This window comes from Nansenia antarctica, assembly GCF_963989245.1.
Source record: "Nansenia antarctica genome assembly, chromosome: 20".
In the NCBI taxonomy this organism is placed as follows: Eukaryota; Metazoa; Chordata; class Actinopteri; order Argentiniformes; family Microstomatidae; genus Nansenia; species Nansenia antarctica.
Window position 1 is genome coordinate 21,183,360 of NC_137693.1, and position 20,946 is coordinate 21,204,305.

A 20,946-nucleotide genomic window follows, 5' to 3' on the forward strand; every position below is an offset into this window, starting at 1 on the left:
ACACTTGACCAGACGTACAGTATCTCAGCAGCCTTGGGTCGTCCCGCTAAACGTAGACCTTGACAACGCGCTTAGGCCTACACGTGTCTGTCTTTTAGCACATAAGCATTAGGAGGACATAACACTTCTACTTCTACTGTTTCATCAGTCTACTCAAGCCGCAAGCAAAGGGTGTCTCTATAGTCACACAGTTGTTATCCACCAACTGATCATTACATGATGCTTGCATAGAACGACACAGACAACAAAGGAGCGCAGTTTAGCCTCACCGGGCGTATTTTAATAAAGAATAATGCGCACAGGACATAAACTCAAGTCTCCGGCTGGCGCTTAAAGGGTCCAGGGAATCTAACGTAACTAAGGGCTCCGGTGCTTTGGAGGCGTGTGGGCTGGATCGGCGCTTTTTATATCAATCTTAAATTGCCTTAATCCAACTTTCCTTCAAGCATCAACTTCATTCCTCACTCATTTGGATTTTATACTTCAGTATCAGAAATCATCATTACAACCACAATGGTTAACTCATATTTATTGATTAGCTTTTGTAATTGTATTTTAAAATGTATTATTATATCCATTCAACTACCAATTTTACAGTTTACCAGTCCTAAGTTAAATACTATACTGCTCCAAGTTTCTTGCTGGTTCAGTGCATGCTATGCCAAAACATTGCACATTAGTTTGCTGTTACAAGTCAGTCCTACCTGTTTGTAATGAGCTATGTTCTAACTTCTCAGGTGGTGTGGAGGTCTGATACCCATGAAGAAGTTTCGTTTCTGGAGAGAAGCATACGAACCAGCTGCAGACTTCAGAACTGTACTGTGGGGTGCCTGACCCCGCTGTGTGCTACATTAACCCACATTGACCCGTCCCGTCCTTGAATTTGTTTTTAAATGCAGATGCTTCTGAAAAACACTGTCTCTCCATAATGCTGTAGCCTAATTGGCCTATTACTTTGTCTATACTTTTGGGTCATTTTTTTTAATAGGGTGCCTTTTCCGTCCCCAACACAAGTCATGTTGTATTTTGTCTAAATTTTGACAAATATTACTCCATTCGTTTTTTCATGTATAGTCAATTGTTATTCATTATGAATACAATGATATGGGCTTCTAAGTTTTTTTTTTTTTACATTTTAAAAGCTTTGGTTAAAGATGTAAATGGATTTTGCCATGTCCCCAGTGTTGTTCATTCAACTTCAATCTAAAGAATAACTAATAAAAACATATACATTTCCAAATATGTTATTATAGCCTAATTGAATTTTCCTGAGCAATATCTATTGAATCAAATATGGTTTTTTATTTTATTTTATTTTATACAAAAAATTAAGGTGGTATGTTTGTCCCTGCGGTCACTGTCCACCCTGTTGAGTTGTGTTAATGACCCTTTAGAAATTTCTCAATCACATCACTCATGAGATGACATCACATCAGTGGAGGGAAATTAAAATGTGGTAAGCTGTGTGACTTTCTACCTCTTTTACCATCTGATTTTGATGTTTTTATTAAGTAAGTTTAATGTGTTTAATGTGAGTTTAATAACGTGTCCACCCTGTTAGGCCTAAGGGTTTGAGGAGATCAATCAAATTGAATTATTTCAAAAAAGTGTTTAGTGCAAATTAGATTCCTCATCAAGTATTCATGGTCATGCTAGGCATTATGCTAACACAGGCAGGCTAAAGGCTAACTTTAACTCAAAATGTCCACCCTGTTAGTGTCCACTCTGTTAGCCCTATTCAACTACAGGAGGGTATTCTAAATAAAATACAATTTAGGTGCCTGAGCTCGACCACTATGTTTTTCAGCAAGTTAGATATGTCCTTTATATAATAGAACATTAAAATATAGGTAATTCAACTATTTATTTTTCACAAGTTATGAAGTAGCCTACAAATGGCACCCTATATACAAAAAAGACCCTTTTACATATTTGACTAATAGTGACATTTCCATCATGCATGGATCACGTCCAAATAAAGATTTTTGCAAGGTCGAACATTTCCCTTCCCCGTGGGGGGGGGGGCAGCCACCCTCTCAGTTAGTATGTTTTAAGTGTGGGCGTGTTTGGATGAAAGTGAAACTGAACTGAAGTTATTGTGAGACTGAGACCCGCAAATGAAGTAGTGAAGTAACTGTCGCCGTGAACTAATTCGAAAATGGCGAGAAAACGGAGCAAGCGTCTTATTATCCTCAGAGGGCTGCCCGGAACAGGAAAGTCTGATGAAGCAAGGTAACCCTGTTTCATTCTCTGAATGTCCATGGAGATATTATTTATAAATTAATGTTAGTCATGGACATTGCGCATGAAAATAAAAACATGAATTAGGGGATGTGAATCATCTGACGCTTGTCTTATGTCGTTTTTAGCATGACATTTGGGCCCGTTTGATTTAACTACAACAGGCTATAACGGGTTAATGAACGCATTCCATTGCTGTTGGGTTTAGTTATTTGTCTATAAAACCTATGTCGTACTTTTTAATTATAACATCATCGATTATGCATTTGGCTCTAGGTCTGTGTCGCAATTTGTCCACAGTGTGCGACTTAACAAGATTACAATTAAATGGTCAATTAAAATGTTGGTTCCATAATGTGAGTTGTAGGCTATTGCTTTCATAGTCTGTCCGTCAATAACAGAAACGCGTAGAATCAAACCTGTGTCCTTGGAAGAGACAACATAAAACATCTCTATTAAAGTAAAATAGTATGGTAGCAGATGAATGGTGAATGTTTGAGCATTTGAATTGGAATGTTTTACAGTGCAATAGTGGAGGCCTATGGATCTGGAGAAATATTCAGCACAGACGACTACTTCCGAGACGATAACTGGTCCATGGATGCACGATTCCGCACAAAGGATCTGAATCAGGCCCATATGTGGAACCGCATGAGAGGTTTGTGTGAAAACAACAACAACAACAACAACAACAACAACAACAACAGAGACAAACCACACTTAATAATAAAGTACATTGATGGAGGGTTTTAAAAAGCTACGGAGTTGAAGAAAGGTATGAAAGAGTTAGCTATTGCCTTTGTAAAGGTGGCTTTAAATATGTGACCCCGAGACTTGCTTTTTAAACAGTTCTAGAGGCCATCAAAGAAGGAGTGCATCCAGTCGTTGTTGACAACACCAATCTGCGAATATGGGAGATGTGGCCTTACGTCCGTATGGTGAGTGATGAGTTAAAGACAGGCTGATTAGTAATGTTATGGTATGAAAATATGATAGTTGTTAACACAGTCTATAACTATTCCATTTACATCTGTTTGATTTCTCTGTGTTTGTGAGCCAAGGGGAATGCCTTGATTAACTGAGTGGTTTAGGTTCATTGTGTCACAGAAGAATAGGCACACCTATCAGACATCCTGTCTGCAGGCCCGGATTAACCCCCTAGGGTGACCAGACTTGATGTGTGCCCCCCCCCCCCCAACACACACACCCTCCTACTTTGCAAGTGAAAGTGTGATATTTACAAAACCCATAGATTTACAAGAGCATATAACTGTTACGATCAGATAGGGAACCCAAGTGCAGACACAGACCAGACTGATTGAAGTAAATAAGGTATATTTATTTAAGGACTGAGGCAGAGAATGGTCGTAAGGCAATTGGGGGGGGGTCAGGCAGGAGAGGCAGTCGGCAGGCAGGCAGGCAGGGGTCCAGGCAGGGGGAGAAGTCGGCAGGCAGGGGTCTAGGCCGGGGGAGTAGTCGGCAGGCAGGCAGGGGGGTAGTCGGCAGGCAGGGGTCTAGGCAGGGGGGTAGTCGGCAGGCAGGCAGGGGTCTAGGCAGGGAGACAGGTAGCGAGACTGGTAGGGCAGGAGGGCAGGCGAGTAGGTAGGAGGACTGGTGGGGCAGGCAGGCAGGCGGGCATGTAGGGCAGGCAGGCGGGTAGGAGGAGGGCAGGTAGGCAGGAGTCAGGCTGAACGGACTGCAGGCACAGGGAATAAGGGTTTAGGGTACAATGCGGACCGACAGAACAGAATTATAGTAAGGCTGGAAGCGTGACTAACAGGGGAACTGAAGTTATGATCCGGCAACGTAGTGAAGGCTGGACCGGGTCTTTATGGAGGGCTAACGATGAGGTAATTGTGAACAGCCGGACAAAACGCACACCTGAAGCCACTCCTGCCAATTAGAGGGAGAGAGAGAGAGAGAGAGGGAAAGAGGCACTGCCCCCTACCTCGAGGTAGAGGGCGTGACAATAACTACAGTACAGGCTCATCACAGTTGGGCCTAATGCCGTAGTATAGCCTTTACACTGATGCTCAAATCTGAATGCAACTCACATCACAATGCAACACGACTTTCTAAATATAGGCTAATTATTTCCATCATAAATGGCCTGAGACTACATGCTAAACCATAACAAAGGGGGAAAATGCACATACTGTATACTACAATAAAACAAGCTCAATACCAACCAAGTCCAATAACGACTGTTGCAGGCATATAAGAATAAGAACATATTTTCTGTCAGCATTAATGAAGTGTACTACAGGTATTATGGAAATAAACAGCGCCTCTCTATTTGCCGCTCTGCTCACCTTCGTGATGCTGTATCAGACGTAGGTTATAGCCCTGTGCATCACACAGGCCCAAATCAGCCACAGCGTCATATTAGCCCGAAATAATCATAAGTAAGCCTTACCTTTAGCAGAACTTATTTTTTCTTGATTTTACGCAGGCAAAGTCGTTTACTAAATCCTCAAAGTCCATCTCTTTGACCAACTCGGATTCAATTGCCAGCAGGGAATCTTATTATTATCAGGCCTCTCTTATTGCACTATAGTTCTCTCTCAACGCTTTGGCAGAGTCAGTCCTACAACTCCATCCAGTACTGGACAGTGGTTTTAGAGTCCTGCTGATGTTCACATCCTTCTTTTTAAATATCCGGCTCCATCGGTGAGGGGATGCTGCACAAAACGCATACAATGACTGAAGTAGGTCAAAGAAATCACTCGCATCCTTACAGCTATTAATGCTGTTTACACCGACAACATTAAGGGAATGTCCAGCACAGGGCACGTAATGAATCAGGGGGTTTGCTTTTTATAAGATGCGCCTGGAGGCCGTTATATTTACCCGACATGTTACTGGCGTTGTCGTAACTTTGTCCCCGGCAATTCGACAAGTCTAACCCCAGGTCATGACATGCACCATTCTTACTCCACATTCAGCAAGACTTGCTCCAGTGTGGCTGTGAATGGGCTCGCTCCCTCGCTCGCTCTGCTGCCCCCCCCCACTGTTAACTTCGGTGCTAATTTTAGGCCTAGGTGAAATAAAATAAAAATCCCAATTGTTGGGACATTTTTAAGAGTGGCCGTATGTCTGGAGTCTTTGCCTTGCTTAATTTTTTGCTTGGCAGAGCCACTCAGTTGTCGCCTGTGCATTTTGATTTCTTCGTTGATAGTTTGGCGGCACTGCGTCATCGCGCACTTGTCTGTGACTGGGGGGGGGGGGGGGGGGGGGGCACTTACACCGAACTCGCAATTATTTATCTTTTTATACATGATAGCCTAAATATAACCGTTAGTTTTGTACCTGTGTGGATCTCTTCCAGTAAATATAGCCTATTCATTGTCCGAATAATTTGGTGCCCCCCCATTGGCTGGTGCCCCAGGGCGTTCACCCGATGCAATATATGGATAATCCGGGCTTGCCTGTCTGCGATCAAATCGATACACCCCTTTTTCTCTATTTTGACTCAGATTATACGTTGGACTACCGGTTGTCTGGGGATGTACATATGAAGGAAACCAGATATGGCAGCACAGAGATTGTAACTCTATAGAGATTGAACCTTAGTTCTTAGTTAGCCCTTGAGCAACCAACACACATTATTAGCTAGGCTGGGAAGCATAACAGTTTTGGGGTCTTACAGTCATGGGGCAATTCTTAGGGCATCCATCAAAGCAGGTGACACCAGCCATAGAATACTGAAGCATACGTTTAAACTAAACAGTTATATCAAGAATGGAATATTATTACAGTTTTTTCCATTACAGGTGTATATAGTCATATTTGATCTTATTCTAACGTGTGTTTTATGAGTTGTATTTTGATGTCATTTCCATTATTGTGTGATGTTTCATTCCAGTATTTTGATGTGTATCTTCTTTTTTATTATTGTTATTTTTTCTGAGTTCATATTTGTTTCATTTTTACAGTTACAGTGAAGATTACATTTTTTAATTCCCATCGAAAGCTTCCACCTTGATTTCCGGAATGTTGCAACCCTAATAAGACCCCAGCTTTCTTTCTGCAGGGTTTTCGCCGTGGTTATTGGATTGAATTCGTGGACGTAGATGGCTTTCACTTCTCTCTTGAAGATCGCTACATGTAGGTGTTTCTTCTATGGCAACTAGCTAGGGTCACCTAGCTGGGCTCCTGGTAGCTAGGGTCACCTAGCTGGGCTCCTGGTAGTATCTCATTGTGTTGTTGTCGATAACTGTCATGTGTAGAGTGTAAAAGCAAGAGATGAGATCGGACTAGGTATCATTAAACTTCAATATAATACAATATAATAATACAATCCACATAGGAGAGATACAGCACATGGAAGCATACTACACATATGAAGGGTTGCAGATGAAAACATTTTAATAAAATAAAAATACACATTACAATACACATTACAATACACCACACATTCAAAACACACAATTCAAATAACCGCAGACTGATAGGCCAAAAGTCATATCGCAATTAAAAAGAAACACGTAATTACTGTTGTCTATTTCCATCCAGAATTATAACCATCAGTGTTTTTATTAGAGCCACACGGCCCAATAACAACCAGGTATTCTACTGCCAAGGTTCAGAGGTATAGAGACTACTTTGCCCAGGTAATGTTTGGGGACATTGTTAACTGTATTTTTCCCTATCAGATATTGTGGATTAAAGATCCCGTTCGAAAAGCTGGAGGAGATGGAAAGAAGCTACGAGCCAGTGAGAAACATCTGGACGGTCCTCAATAACCACTACTCTTGTGCCATGTGGATGCCCAGTGGGGAGAGAATGTTGAACCGCTGGTGATAAAGATGCCTTTTTGCAGTGGTTGAGTTCCCAGTGTTTTTTGAATGGGAGGGTAACCACTCAGCAGTTTTGGCTCTTTAGAGATGAGGTTCAACAAATAAAGTCTTGTTACAATACGAGTCATGTCATTCTTTATTGCTGGCAAGGAAGAGACAAATACAGAACCGAGGTCAGACAGTCTAAGAATCGATTCAGCACAGGTCTGAAGACGCATTTCAGGTCATAAACAGTTCAAACTATGTTCAAAGTTTGTGGCCTGGGGTGGTCCAGTGGTCTAGCACCGCGGTCTACAGTGCACACATATGCCCATGTCGGCATGGGTTCGATGCCCTGCTGACATGCCTTCTCTCCCTTCTTCTCCTTACTTTCCTGTCAGTCTTCACTATCTGTCCAATAAAATGAAAAAATAAATATGAGTCAGAAAAAAAAAAAAAAAAGAACTATGTTGAAAGTTCAAACTATGTCATGTGGTGGGGGTACAAGGAACCAGATATGCAAGTGAGAGGTGAGATTTCTTTTTTAAGTAATTTTTTCTGAATGGGGCAGTCCCACTCATATTTTCCATTTTTTATTTGACAGATATAGTGAAGATTTAGACAGGAATTATGGGTGAGAGAGAGGAGGAGGGATGACATGCAGGATATGTCCCCGGCCGGATTCGAACCGGGGACCCTGCGGTTACATGGTTGACGCTTAACCCGCTACGCCACCTAAGCGCCCCGAGAGGTGAGATTTCTAAGAAACAACTCGTTACCTGCCCTTCTCAGGGGTACATCTACATTTTTGGCATTTAGCAGACGCCTTATTCCAAAGCGACCTACAATCGACACATTCTGTACTAACTGTAGTTTGCTCAGGTCTTTCTTTGTAGTATTAGCCCAAACTATCTGGCAGTAATCCAGCTGTGACAGAACCAGAGAAGTAACAACCAGTTTCCTTAGATCTAGATCTAGTAGGTGTCTCAGATGTCAAGCGTTTTCGCCTACATCCTAATTAATTAATTAATTTTAATTTACATCCTTTACATCCATCTGCAACTTAACTGATGTGCCCTATTTATCTTTTGCAAAAAAGATAAATCCTTGTCTGGTGTCTGGTGCCTTGGCACATGTCTGGTTCTCGTATCATTCCTATCATTCCTATCATTCCTATCATTCATATGAAAAATCTATCCAGTAACACAACAGAATACAGTCACCAATCACCCTAGTAATATAGTGTCAAACAATAATATACTAATATCATAATATACATTTAAGAGCCTCTCAAATGGCCTACGGGCCATGTAATCAGGCGATCTAATGAAAGCAATTAAGGCATGCCAGCGGATATTCTTCTAAACAGTTCTATCAATATGTCTTCTATTCTACATATCCACATATCCAAGTCTACTCAGCAATACAACAGAACACAGTTATTATTCATCTTAAAGTCATATCTATGGTCAATAACATGGGCCCATCAAATGGCCTTTGATCAATATAAGCAGTATATACTGTATCATGTGAGCACAATCAAGGCGTATTGGCAATATTCCTCTAATGTCTTTATAACATCAGTCTGGTTCTGCTGCAGCAAACTCTATTTGTTTTTATCACAGGTCACAGTTATAGCCTAGTTATAGCTATATGAGTTATATATTAGGGAGCAGGAACTGAAGCAGAAACAGACTGGCACCTAGGCTACTGTGGTAGGGATAGGCAGGACAGCCACATGTGATCTATTGACCAGCATTGCTACCCATTGAGCTAAAAGATTGCAGACTGCACTTCTGTCAGATAATGCACCACTTCTCCCAAAAGATTGTTGCAATTACCAATGCTTTGGTATTCACATGTTTATTTATTTTGGAACATCACAAAAAAGCAGAGAAAAAAAAAGCCAAATCTGATTTCATTCCACACAGAACTCTAGAAATGGACTGGACAAAACTATTGGTACCTTTTTCAAAATTGTGAGAAATAATTGTATTTCAAGCATGTAATGCTCCTTTAATTTGTATTTAGACTAAAAGTTACAGGTGCTGGCAATATAGAAATCACACTTGCAACCATTTAAAATGGAGAAAAGTTGACTCAACCTTTGTGTTGTGTGTCTGTGTATACCACATTGAGCATGGAGAAAAGAAAGAAGAGCAAAGAATTGTTGAAAAGCATGGACAATCTGAAGGCTACAAGTCCATCTTCAGAGAGCTTAATGTTTCCACTGTGTGCAATGTCAACAAGAAGTTTATGTCATCAAGAAGCACTGTAGCTAACCTCCCTGGACGTGGACGGAAGAGAAAAATTGATGAATGATTGCAACAAAGGATTTTTCGAATGGATGGATAAAAAACCTCCATCAACTTCCAACTTGCACTATCCATAACCATCTGAATGATATGGGACCCTATGGTAGGATACCCAGGAGGACCCCACTGCTGACACAGAGACATAAAAAAAAGGGATGGGACCAAAATAGGGCTTTTTGGTAAATCACATCATTGTACTGTTTACAGAAAACAAAATGAGGCCTCCAAAAAAAAGAATACGGTCCCTACAGTCAAACATGGTGGAGGTTCACAGATGTTTTGGGGTTGCTTTGCTGCTTCTGGGACCAGATGCCTTGACTGTGTGCATGGCATCATGAAATCTGAAGACTACCAAAGAATTTTGGGGCGCAATGTAGGACCTAGTGTCAGAAAGCTGGGTCTCTGTCAGAGGTCATGGGTCTTCCAGCAGGACAATGACCCAAAGCATACTTCAAAAAGCAAACAGAAATGGTTAAAGAGCTGGAGAGTTCTGAAGTGGCCAGCACTGATTCTCGATCTAAATCCCATAGAACACCCGTGGAGTGGAGTGATCTCAAAACAGCAGTTTGATATCTAAAAAATATATGTGATGACAAATGTCTCCTGATTCTGCGCTGTGTTTGTTTCCAACAGTTTTCAATATCAAATGTCACTAGCGACCTCACATTAAGCACAATGATCTTCAGGTTTCAAAGGATAGACGTCTCAACACGGGTTGTGGTGGTTTTCGTAGAATAAAGGTTTATTTCAGAATAAATGGTACGAACACTTTACCCGGCTGCCCTCGAAAAGGCGGTTCAGGACCATGGCCGCAAGGACAAACAGACTGAAGAACAGCTTCTACCCCAGGGCCATCCAGGCCCTGAACACAGCAAAGACCTAGGTTCTGGGCCCTGGACAGTCTGGACGGATTGATGGCAACTGCTGGACTGAAAAAATCAGGTGTAGTGCTGAGGCACAAATATGTACATTTCAAGCCTGCAAACTGCGACACTTTAAATAAATGCAATAACACTATGTGCAATATGACAACCCTAGTCGTCTATCTGTACAGTATAGTATAGTGGATAGTGTACATAGCCTTTATTTATGTAAACCAGCTCCTTCCCTTTTTTAAAAAAAAGTTTTTTTCTTTCCTAGCACCGGGGGAGCCACCCCTCCTAAATTTCGTTGTTTGGTACCTGTACTATAGCAATGACAATAAAGACCATTCATTCAAGTGACATACCTCAGACTACCCCTCTCCTGTAACCACCCCAACAACAACATCTTTTCACACACAGGAGCATATCACAGTTGTTGACATTCCCCATCAAACCACCCTGCAGATGGTGTCTCAAAACATTGATAAACGGACTCCCCTGCAGTCTGGGAACAGCCCTCGGTGTGTGAGACCCTGCATTTTCACCTCTGACCTAATCTTCACACAGTGGATATAAAATATTGTGGTACAAAATATTGTTCAAATCCTTCAATCCCCCCCTTTGATTCTAACAAAACCCCAGAATACAGAATCAACCATAAGGATGTGGAAAATAATAAAACAAATGTAAGCACAGCAGCATAATCATACATTATTACTTCATGATTGAATCTAACATTCAAACAGGCTTGCATTTTCTTTGCAAGCGAAACCAAAAAACACACTAGAGAGGAGGGAGTGAGAGACCTGGAGCAGTTGGCAAAAGAAGAGTGGTCCAAAATTCCAGTAGAGAGGTGTAAGAAACTCATTCATGGTTACAGGAAGCGATTGATTTCAGTTTTTTTCCCCCAAAGGGTGTGCTACCAAATATTAAGTTGTAGTTGCAACACTTTTTTGGGAGTTGTGGGAACGGAATTAATTGACTTTTGTTGTATTTTGTCCCGCTCAAAATATTTACCAGGAGAGATTTTGAACGACTCTGTATCACCCAATAGTCAGATTGAAATCATTTCTTCAGATGCAAGAACCAAGGAAAACACAGTGCTTTAGTAGAAGTGGAGTTTATTGCATACTTGCATGCAACAAACAGTGAGCTGGCTAAGGAACACAACAAGTGGATCCCCAACACAAACTGAACATCATACCTTTTTCCACCCTTGATATAGGCCCATGTTGAGACAATGTAGATATAGGGAGCTATTTTCGTACTCATTTTCATAATCATGGAGTCACCACGTTCTTAATCTTGCAGTCACCAAGTTCTAATCTTGTAGTCACCATTTGTTAGGCTAGATGGATAACTTCCCCCATATCCTGGCACTAGAAAAAGGGTGACTCAAGCCGTTCACTTAATTCATCAACCCCAAGGGATATGAGACCCAGAGGGAGAGTTTGCTAACCATGGGAGAAAATCCCCCGTCTCCCCACCTTGACCATGGTGGAAATCTCCCAGATCTCCCATCAGCCTTTGTACATGAATATGAGATGAGTATCTATTGATAAAGTGTGTAGAAGAAGACGCCTTAATCACTGAACCAGTATGAAGTAAAGACATTATAGACGTTATAGGCATTTCTCAAACCACTTTTGTTTGCGTTTCAAATAACAAGGAGCTAGGATCAGAGCAGCACTGTTTTCCTAATGGCGGCTTAAAGTCGAGGCAGGAAAATGGAGAATCACATTGAACTCAGCTGCCGGCTAAAAGGTCCAGCTGCTGAGGCCAGCGATATCCCAGGTACCTCCCACCCTTCCTAAAGTCACACAACCAGCCCGTAATGCAAATTAGATTAGTCCCTCTATGCATACATATTCCTACTTAAAGATAGATACTGATATAGAGAGAGATAATGATATATAGAGATAGATAATCATATATATAGAGATAGATACTGGATACATATAGATATATAGAGATGGATACAAACCCATTGAAATATAAAACATATAAAGCAAGGATACATGCATATATATATATATATATATATATATATATATATATATATATATATATATATAAAACCACTGAAATGTAAAACACGGATACATATATATATACATACATATATTCAGATAACATCATATAAAACCCAATATATCATATATAACCTAGGGTAAATATAGACTACAACAGTACATGCTTTATGGGCATATAGGTGATGATATATGGTTACATGGAATATACTGGTGATTATATATGGTTACATGGAATATACTGGTGATTATATATGGTTACATGGAATATACTGGTGATTATATATGGTTACATGGAATATACTGGTATTGGGCATACTTGAGTAAAATAGTGTCTTCACAATGATCAAACAACTTTTCAGATTCCCACAGAGTGCCAGTATTGGGTGCCAATAATTTGACTGTATTACATTATAGACTGGAGGATATCCATGTGTGGTTGGGTGGTCTGGGCTGAGAGATAAGGAGGTCCCGGGTACCTACAGGTTAGTCATGGGATCGGAATGTTGAGAAACTGGAATTTATTTCAAGGACGAGACTGAGGTCTGACCATTACATGGGATGGAATCAATAGAAGGCTTTCTCCTATAAGTATTGTGTCCATTTTCTTCTTTCTTTCTTTTTCTTTCTTTTTTACTTACTCTTATCTCTTAGAAAGAGACACTCTTGTTTTGAGTTTGACACCCAACCAAACTTATTAGGAAGAAAGGATTATCTTCATCCACAACAAGTTAGCTTAGAATACTGTACTGCATTTTCACTGTGTTAAGTGTTACTGCTGTAATTTTCCATTATATGCAGTCGTGTGCAAACGATGGTCTTTGAAGTGCTTATTGTCTGACACCAGTAAGCACTCATGGTCTCCTTAATTAATATTTGGAGACTGTCCAACCAAAACAAGACACTGTCCAATCAGATACAGTATGCCTGATCACAAACTGCTGGCGTTAAGGGCTGTGTAATGCTAGGAAGTAGGAACCATCTGACCTGACCCTGTTGTGTCTCAAAATAATGTATGAGCAGAACTAACTATATAAGAGAGTTACCATGCAAGTAGCCTACAGTAAATATATATATGTCCATTGAAGTAACCCAAACTTACATATAATTAGAGATTCATGCACTATGGAAAATGTAGTTTGATGTATGATGCACTGTTTCTTTGTATATCAGTATACCTACGTTTGATTACAAGAATCAGTCAAGTTCAGTTCAGTGCAATCAGTCAAAAACTAATTTTGCAAAGGTACTTGCATGGGCTGAATAGGATTTCTTTACAGTGTCAAAAGAGTTACCTTCCATGGACAGTCTTATTTGCATTTTAATTTGAATGTGCCTTATGGATTTAAACTGTGAGATGATTCTTTGCCTTAATTTGGTTCCAGAATTGTTAAAGAGCAATTCATATTATAGATGTTGACTTTATGTTGACGTTATTGTTTTTGGGAGTATGTTTTCCATTTTGCCAAAGAACATATGATATGTTGTGTTGAAGGCATGTACTACTACTAATATTTTCCATGCTTTTTTTCCAACTCCCTTTAATTCTACGTTTTATGTTTATGTTGAGGTAAAACATTTGTTTTTAAATATGTTGAATAATGTTTTGATTACAGTGTGTACGAGTTTTGACATTTTTTGTGTACAACTTTTGACATTTCTTATGCTTACCAAATAAAAAAACACTTTGACATTGTCTGATTTTTTTTGCGTAATAAAAAACACACCACTGTGAGATGATTATTTGCCTTCATTTGGTTTCAGATTTGTTAAACATGTTGAATAATGTTTTGATGACAGTGTGCACGAGTTGTTCTTTTGACATTTCTTATGCTTTACAAAAGAAAAAAAATACTTTGACATTGTCTGATTTTTTTTGCGTAATAAAAAAAAAATACAGCACTGTAGTTTTAGTGTATCATAGTCCAGGGGCCCGTTATTACCACAGGGGCCGTTTTCTTTGCGCTTACCTCCCTGGCTCTGTTGGTCGCGCTCTGTCCCCACGTACGTCCCTGCCACAGGGCTCTCTGCATCAGCCACGATTGGCGCCATTTTGAAGCTAGGCGGGGGGAGAGAGCTGCTGAAGAGAGAGGGACACGATTGAGTAACGCAATTCATCAAAACAGGTAGGAAATACCTCCGCCAAACCTGTCTCGTTTAGATAATCGCAACGAACGGTGTCTTGTCGATCATTAATCGGTGCGTTTTTGGTCGTAATTGTATTCGGTTTTGTCGAAGCGAACGTTGAACGTTTAACGTTGCTAAATCATGCGGGGTCTCCGTGCCTCTGAGGGGCTCGAGCGAATGGCAGTCATTGCATTTGGCTGTAGGTTAGCTAAACTCGCTACCTTATCCCCAGAGGAATAGGTTAGGACTATTTGGGTTAAGATGCATGTTAATGTACGTTATTAAATGAACTAGTCGTTATTGTTCTCGGGCATATTTCAGATAGAATCTCTTGGCTAAGCCAGTTCAGTATTTGGTGTAGCCAAGCCAGCTAGCTAGCTACAACAACAGAGCCAGTCCCATGGCCTTGACGTACAACTGTCTGTGCCATAACAAAACCATTTTTCTCGAGCTTGCCTTGCACTCACTCCAGGGCACGAAATTAATTGTCAAGTGTGTTTTTGTGAAATACTGTATTTGATACTGTCATATTGTGTCCGATCGTAGTCGGATTTTGCGGCTCGTTCACATGAGATATTATAGATCTTTATCTAGACAGCCAGTCCAACCTCCTCGTTCTGCATCTGTTTTGAATGTGTAATGTAAGCACTGGCTGTTTCTCTGTTTCACTGGCTGTTTCTCTGTTTCACTGGCTGTTTCTCTGTTTCACTGGCTGTTCCTCTGTTTCACTGGCTGTTTCTCTGTTTCACTGGCTGTTCCTCTGTTTCTCTGTTTCACTGGCTGTTTCTCTGTTTCACTGGCTGTTTCACTGGCTGTTTCACTGGCTGTTTCACTGGCTGTTTCTCTGTTTCACTGGCTGTTTCACTGGCTGTTTCTCTGTTTCACTGGCTGTTTCTCTGTTTCACTGGCTGTTTCACTGGCTGTTCCTCTGTTTCACTGGCTGTTTCTCTGCAACTGTGCTGTATTTTACATGTCGCGTCATTGTGTGAGAACGCCCCCCCCCTCCCCACCACACACCCACAGACAGACACACACACACACACAGACAGACACACACACAGACTAGGGATGCTCCGATCTGGATTTTTGGGGCCGATACCGATCAGCGATTTTTTTTCCTCAAGATCAACCGATACCGATACCGATACCGATTTTTAAAAAAATACATAACTGTAGGCCTACTGACTGGATAGCCTACATATTTTTTGCTTTTTAGACAAAAGTTTTGATCCATTAGGCACCAAGCAAACGCAGACCCATTTTTATGGCATAGTAAAGGTCTGGCCTATCACCCAGTTAGGGCCTGAAGCCCAAGTCAGTCGATATGGCTGTATAAAAGACATCATAAACGTGGCCTTCATGGTTTACATACTGTTACGTCCTCCTATGTTTTCTGTTCAGTTATCTGTCTTCCCCAGAAAAAAAAAAAAAAACCGGTTTTTGCGATCGGCCATTTTTGCCGATCACCGATCGAGTCATTTGGAGTGAAATCGGCCGATTTAAATCGGTGGCCGATAAATCGGAGCATCCCTAACACAGACAAACACAGACATACACACACCCACACACAGACATACTCACAGACATACATACACACACACACACACACACACACACACACATACATACACCCACAGACACACACAGACAGACAGACATACACACACCCACAGACAGACACACTCACACACACACAGACATACATACACACACACACAGACATACACACACACAGACATATACACACACATAAATACACACACATACATACACACACACAGACATACACACACACATACATACACACACACAGACAGACACACACACAGACAGACTCACACATACAGACATACTCACACAGACAGACATACACACACACATACATACATACACACACACACACATACATACATACACACACACACACACACACAGACAGACACACAACTCATTTTCTCTTCAACCTGAACTTGTTCATATCTTCTCACATTCTCTCTCCCCAGTGTTTCCTCTACATGCATTTCATCGTGGCGCGCCGCCACGATGGAATTTCCTCCGCCACCATTCAGATTTCTCAACCCAAAAAAAAAAAAAAGATTTAGGCCGCTTTTCAGACCTTCACAGCGCTAGACACACCCACAAGCGCTGAAACTGGACCAGTCCGTGTGTGTCGCGAGTATTGAACTTGAGGCTGCGTTCGTAAATTCGCTCTGAGAGCCCCGGAGCGCACACTGGGTTCAACGTCATAAAGGGACCAAGTCATTTGATTGGACAAGAGGCATTCCGTGAGTGCTGATCAGATTTCCAGAGCGTATTTACGAACGCGCCCTGGCTGTCACCCGAACACCGCGAGCTAGCGTAGTGTAGTGTAGTGTAGTATGGAGAGAGAGAGGAGAAGCCTCTCTATGTGTTACCTATGTCCAGTGTACTAGAACCACTCTAACAGGAGTGTTTGTCCGTGAATAACACCGGCTATGCCCGGGGTAGAAACACAAGACTATAAGGTCATATAGGTTATATATAGGTCATAAGGTTATATATGACTATATAAGGTCTACAGGTCTACACGGTCATTTTAAGCCGTCGACCAGCCCTCTACGACCACGGGAAGTCATGTTAAAAGTGAAGATACTTCTGTTAAACTAAGCTAAGCTAAACATCGCTAATCGCTAACTCCCTCCTGGGCTTAAAGTGACAAGTAATAACGTTGTGAAAAAAACCGTCAGATCAGTGTTTTTGTTTTTATTGACAACGGAATTACATGCTGGAAAAACATGCAGACACAGACAATAAGAGACACACGGGAGAAGTACAGGAAAACATTTTATTTTTTTGGGCCATCCTCGAGTTTTGGCTGAAATTACGTCGTTGTTTTGAGCGCGCGTGCGCGTTTCATGCGCGTGCACGCGAAAAAATCGCGGGCGCGCGCGCGGTCAGCACTACCCGCCACCATTGTAAAAATTCCTGGAGGAAACACTGCTCCCCTTTTTGGCTCTAGCACTGCAGCGGGCTGTCTCCTAATACCTGTTTGGCTGGGTGTGTTTACTTCCAGAAGCTCTGTTCAGATAGCCACATTGGCAGGCCGTTTTTGTGTCTGTGTGTGTCTGTGTGTGGGGTGGGGGTGGGGGGGGTCTTTTTCCTGCCATGTGATTGGGTTTAACACATTTTCCTGGTGCTCAGACAGACTCCCGATTGGTTTTCCTTTCATTCTTGGTGGTCTGGCAGCCCCCTGTGATTGGTTAAGATGTATTTTTTGCTCTCTGACCTGTTCAGTGATAGGCTGAGGGATTGGGTTAATCTCTGGCAGGTAGCAGCTGTGGAGTGGAAAGGAGGTCAGAGACAGAGCGGTCTGGCGGCCTGCCAGTGTGTGTGTGTGTGTATATGAACCCGAGCTTGTGTGTGTGTGTGTGTGTGTGTGTGTGTGTGTGTGTGTGTATGAACCCGAGCGTGTGTGTGTGTGTGGTGTAGGCTAGGCACACCATCCATGTGTGCAGCGTCTGTGAGTGTATGAGAGTGCTGAGCTGTTGAAGCGGGGCTAGTTGCCAGACCTCTCTGAGCCAAAACACAGCTGACACACACTGGGGCTGCTTAGCTGGGCTTTCAATCACAGCCCACCAGACCTGCCTCATTAACACACTCAGCCCTACATGCTGAGTTAGGTGGCAATGCCATATGTTTATGCCATTGTATTGACTCCCAGTTGTCAAATCTTCCTAGAGAGCAGGGGTTCCCAACCCAATTCACCGGACTCCCCCTCTATTTCAATCCCCCCTCCGATTTACAAGGCCTAAAGGTCACAAGTTTCAGTCATTAGATCTAAAAAAATTTTAGGTGCTAGGTCTAAAGAATGAGATTAGCTTATCCTGCCACGAAATCAGTCCGACCACATCTATTTATGTGGAAATTAATCAAGCTGGAAGCCTGGAACCAAAGAAATGCCAATTCGCTGCCCCCGGGAGAAATTATTGGCGAACGAAGCTACGGCAGGATGACAAAAAGCTATCACATGGTGTCGCAAATAGGGGTGGGACGATTAGAAAATGTCATGTCACGATTATCGTCGGCAAAATAATCGCGATCCACGATATTATCGCGAGAATTAAAAAATAAAATAAAATAAAAATGTTTTTTTTAATATTTGTTTTATGCCAATAAAACACACTGTAATCACTTTAACTTAGATTTTGTTGTATTTTTAGGACATTTTAAGTCAGTAATTCAAATTCAGATTCTAGTGGCACATATCTCTGGCCATAATCCGGGTCCTTAAGAAAGAGCAATTCCTTTTCGGCCAATCAGCACCTTTCATTAACGTACCCAAGGAAGTTTAAAGAACGCACTCCCAGTGTTGCCAACTTCCAGAGCCCCTTGGCGACTTAATTAGTCAAAAGCGACCAGCGACAAATCTAACTTCCTTTTCTGGTCATTTGGGGAATTACTGTAAAGCATCTAACATATCCTGTATTCCACGGTTCACGTTACAACCGAGCTCAGGAGAGACGAGTAGGGATACAGTCTATGGAGAGCGAGGGTTGCCTTCTCCTCCCTCCCTCAACACTCACTCCCGCGGCCAGTCTGATAGCAGCCGCGGGGAGCGTGCCGTTGTTCCCCGGGTCCTCGCGGGGGGTTCGGGCAAAGTTCGGGAAATAACGGACGGTTGTCATGTGTTTATACAGCATGGATGTTACGTGCCTAATGCCTTTGATGCGCACACTTACTACTTGCCGCTTTAATCATTGTATTTAGCCTAAAGCACAAGTCATGCATTGAATGTAACTAGTGATGCTCCGATCTGATCGGCGCCGATCGGTATCGGCCGATATGGCCTTGATCGGTTTTGATCAGAGTTCTCAAAATGGCCGATCAAACACGACCGATCAGTTTACAAAATGGCGTCGCCAGTCTGGAAATATTACACAGTGTCGGAAAGAGACAACAAATATGCCGTTTGTAATGTCTGCTCAAAAGAAATACCTCGGGGAGGAACGCACGCAAGGTCTTTCAATACCACGAATATCATACGGCATTTGCTGCGTTCGTCGATTCGCTCAGAGAGCGCTGAAGCGCACACTGGGCTCGACGTCATAAAGGGACCGAGTGCTTTGATTGGACGAGAGGCGTTCCACGAGTGCTGGTCAGAGTTCCAGCGCGACTTCACGAGCGTAGTGTAGGTAGTGTGCAGCGACGTCATGTGACCCCGCGAGCAGGAAGTAACTTGGCCCATAGCAACAACTATTAGCGCGTGAGTTTTAGGTCTTCCTCTGTGCACCTTGCACAAGTGTAGATAGCGAGCGACTTTTCAGCAGCAGGACATATTTTAGATGATAAGAGGAACAGGCTGAGTCAGTGTTTCCTCCAGGAATTTTTACAATGGTGGCGGGTAGCGTTGACCGCGCGCCCGCGTTTTTTTTCGCGTGCACGCGCATGAAACGCGCACGCGCGCTCAAAACAACGACGTAATTTCAGTCTGCATGTTTTTCCAGCATGTAATTCCGTTGTCAATAAAAAATTCGTCTCCCCTTCTTTTCATTATCATTATGGAGGCTTTATGGTTGTTGTAACTATTATGGGAAGCGGTTGACACAGTAGCCGCTTTTCGTGTACGCTGCAGTGGATCCCTTCACAACGCAGAAGAAAGAGGAGAGAGAAAACATTGTCAATGTGCAGGGAAGAATCATGTATCAGCAGGGTTCAACAGTAACGCTTGCCTGGGGCAAGTAAAAAAATTCGCCGGGTTTGTTTGCGCGAGCCCGAAGACGCTGCTGGATCCTGGATCTGTTTACCTGTGTGCAGGAAGAAAAACAGACGGAGCAGGCGCCAGACCAGACTAGATGATTGTGGAGTGAAGAGATTATTAAAGCGTACGCGATGCGACGGGTGATCGACAAGCACGTACACTTTCATAATATCTTCACTCCACGATCATCTAGTCTGGTCTGGCGCCTGCTCCGTGTTCTTCCTGCACACCAATGCACAGATCCAGGATCCAGCACCGTCGTCGCGCATATTGTAACATTTGAAGTAGTTTGTAGACTACACGCAGCCTAGATGTATTCGACCAATCACAAAACAGTTTTGCAAGCGCGTCGCTTCGCGCTTGTGGGTGTGTCTAGCGATGTGAAGGTCTGAAAAGCGGCCTAATTTTTTTTTTTTTTTTTTTTTGAGAAATCTGAATGGTGGCGGAGGAAATTCCATCGTGGCGGTCCGCCACGATGAAATGCATGTAGAGGAAACACTGTGAGTGCCAAAAACGCTGAGATGCTTGTATTTCTCAAGGCTAATCTGCCAGTGATGCTGCTTAATCAGAAGTAAGGTTTGAGTCTGAAATCTCCTTAGGTGCAATGTTTTGTTTTTTTGTTTTATTGATTATTGCTGACTTGCTGTCTTATCTCCTCCTAGATATGACTTGAAACTGACTGACTTGAAACAGTATTTTATATTTGGCTATAGCCTGTTTATGTTGCAGTTTAGTTTGGGTATGTTTATTGTTCCTCAGGAAAGCTACAGTACTGTATAAGCTCCAAGTTCTCTAAGAGCCCCTAGTTCCTCTCATTCGAGTGGAATGTTGCACATTTGATGTGACAGTGTACAT

General features: G+C 42.2%; 2 protein-coding genes across 2 annotated transcripts in view; both read left to right on the forward strand.

The window, feature by feature from the left end:
- Nucleotides 1-2,106: 2,106 nt before the first annotated feature.
- Nucleotides 2,107-7,044, forward strand: LOC308174471 (NEDD4-binding protein 2-like 1; the record flags this gene model as incomplete). Its single annotated transcript, XM_080549548.1, has 5 exons — nt 2,107-2,232; nt 2,766-2,899; nt 3,091-3,179; nt 6,275-6,348; nt 6,897-7,044. Exons 1-5 carry the CDS (start codon nt 2,159-2,161, stop codon nt 7,042-7,044), a joined length of 519 nt encoding a protein of 172 aa, XP_080405674.1. The 5' UTR covers nt 2,107-2,158.
- Nucleotides 7,045-14,309: 7,265 nt separating this feature from the next.
- Nucleotides 14,310-20,946, forward strand: part of LOC308175003 (sister chromatid cohesion protein PDS5 homolog B-like) — a 53,555-nt gene continuing 46,918 nt past the window's right edge. Inside the window, exon 1 of the mRNA XM_080550116.1 lies at nt 14,310-14,353. The gene's annotated coding sequence lies outside the window, so the exon portion shown is untranslated. The remainder of the gene's footprint in view (nt 14,354-20,946) is intronic.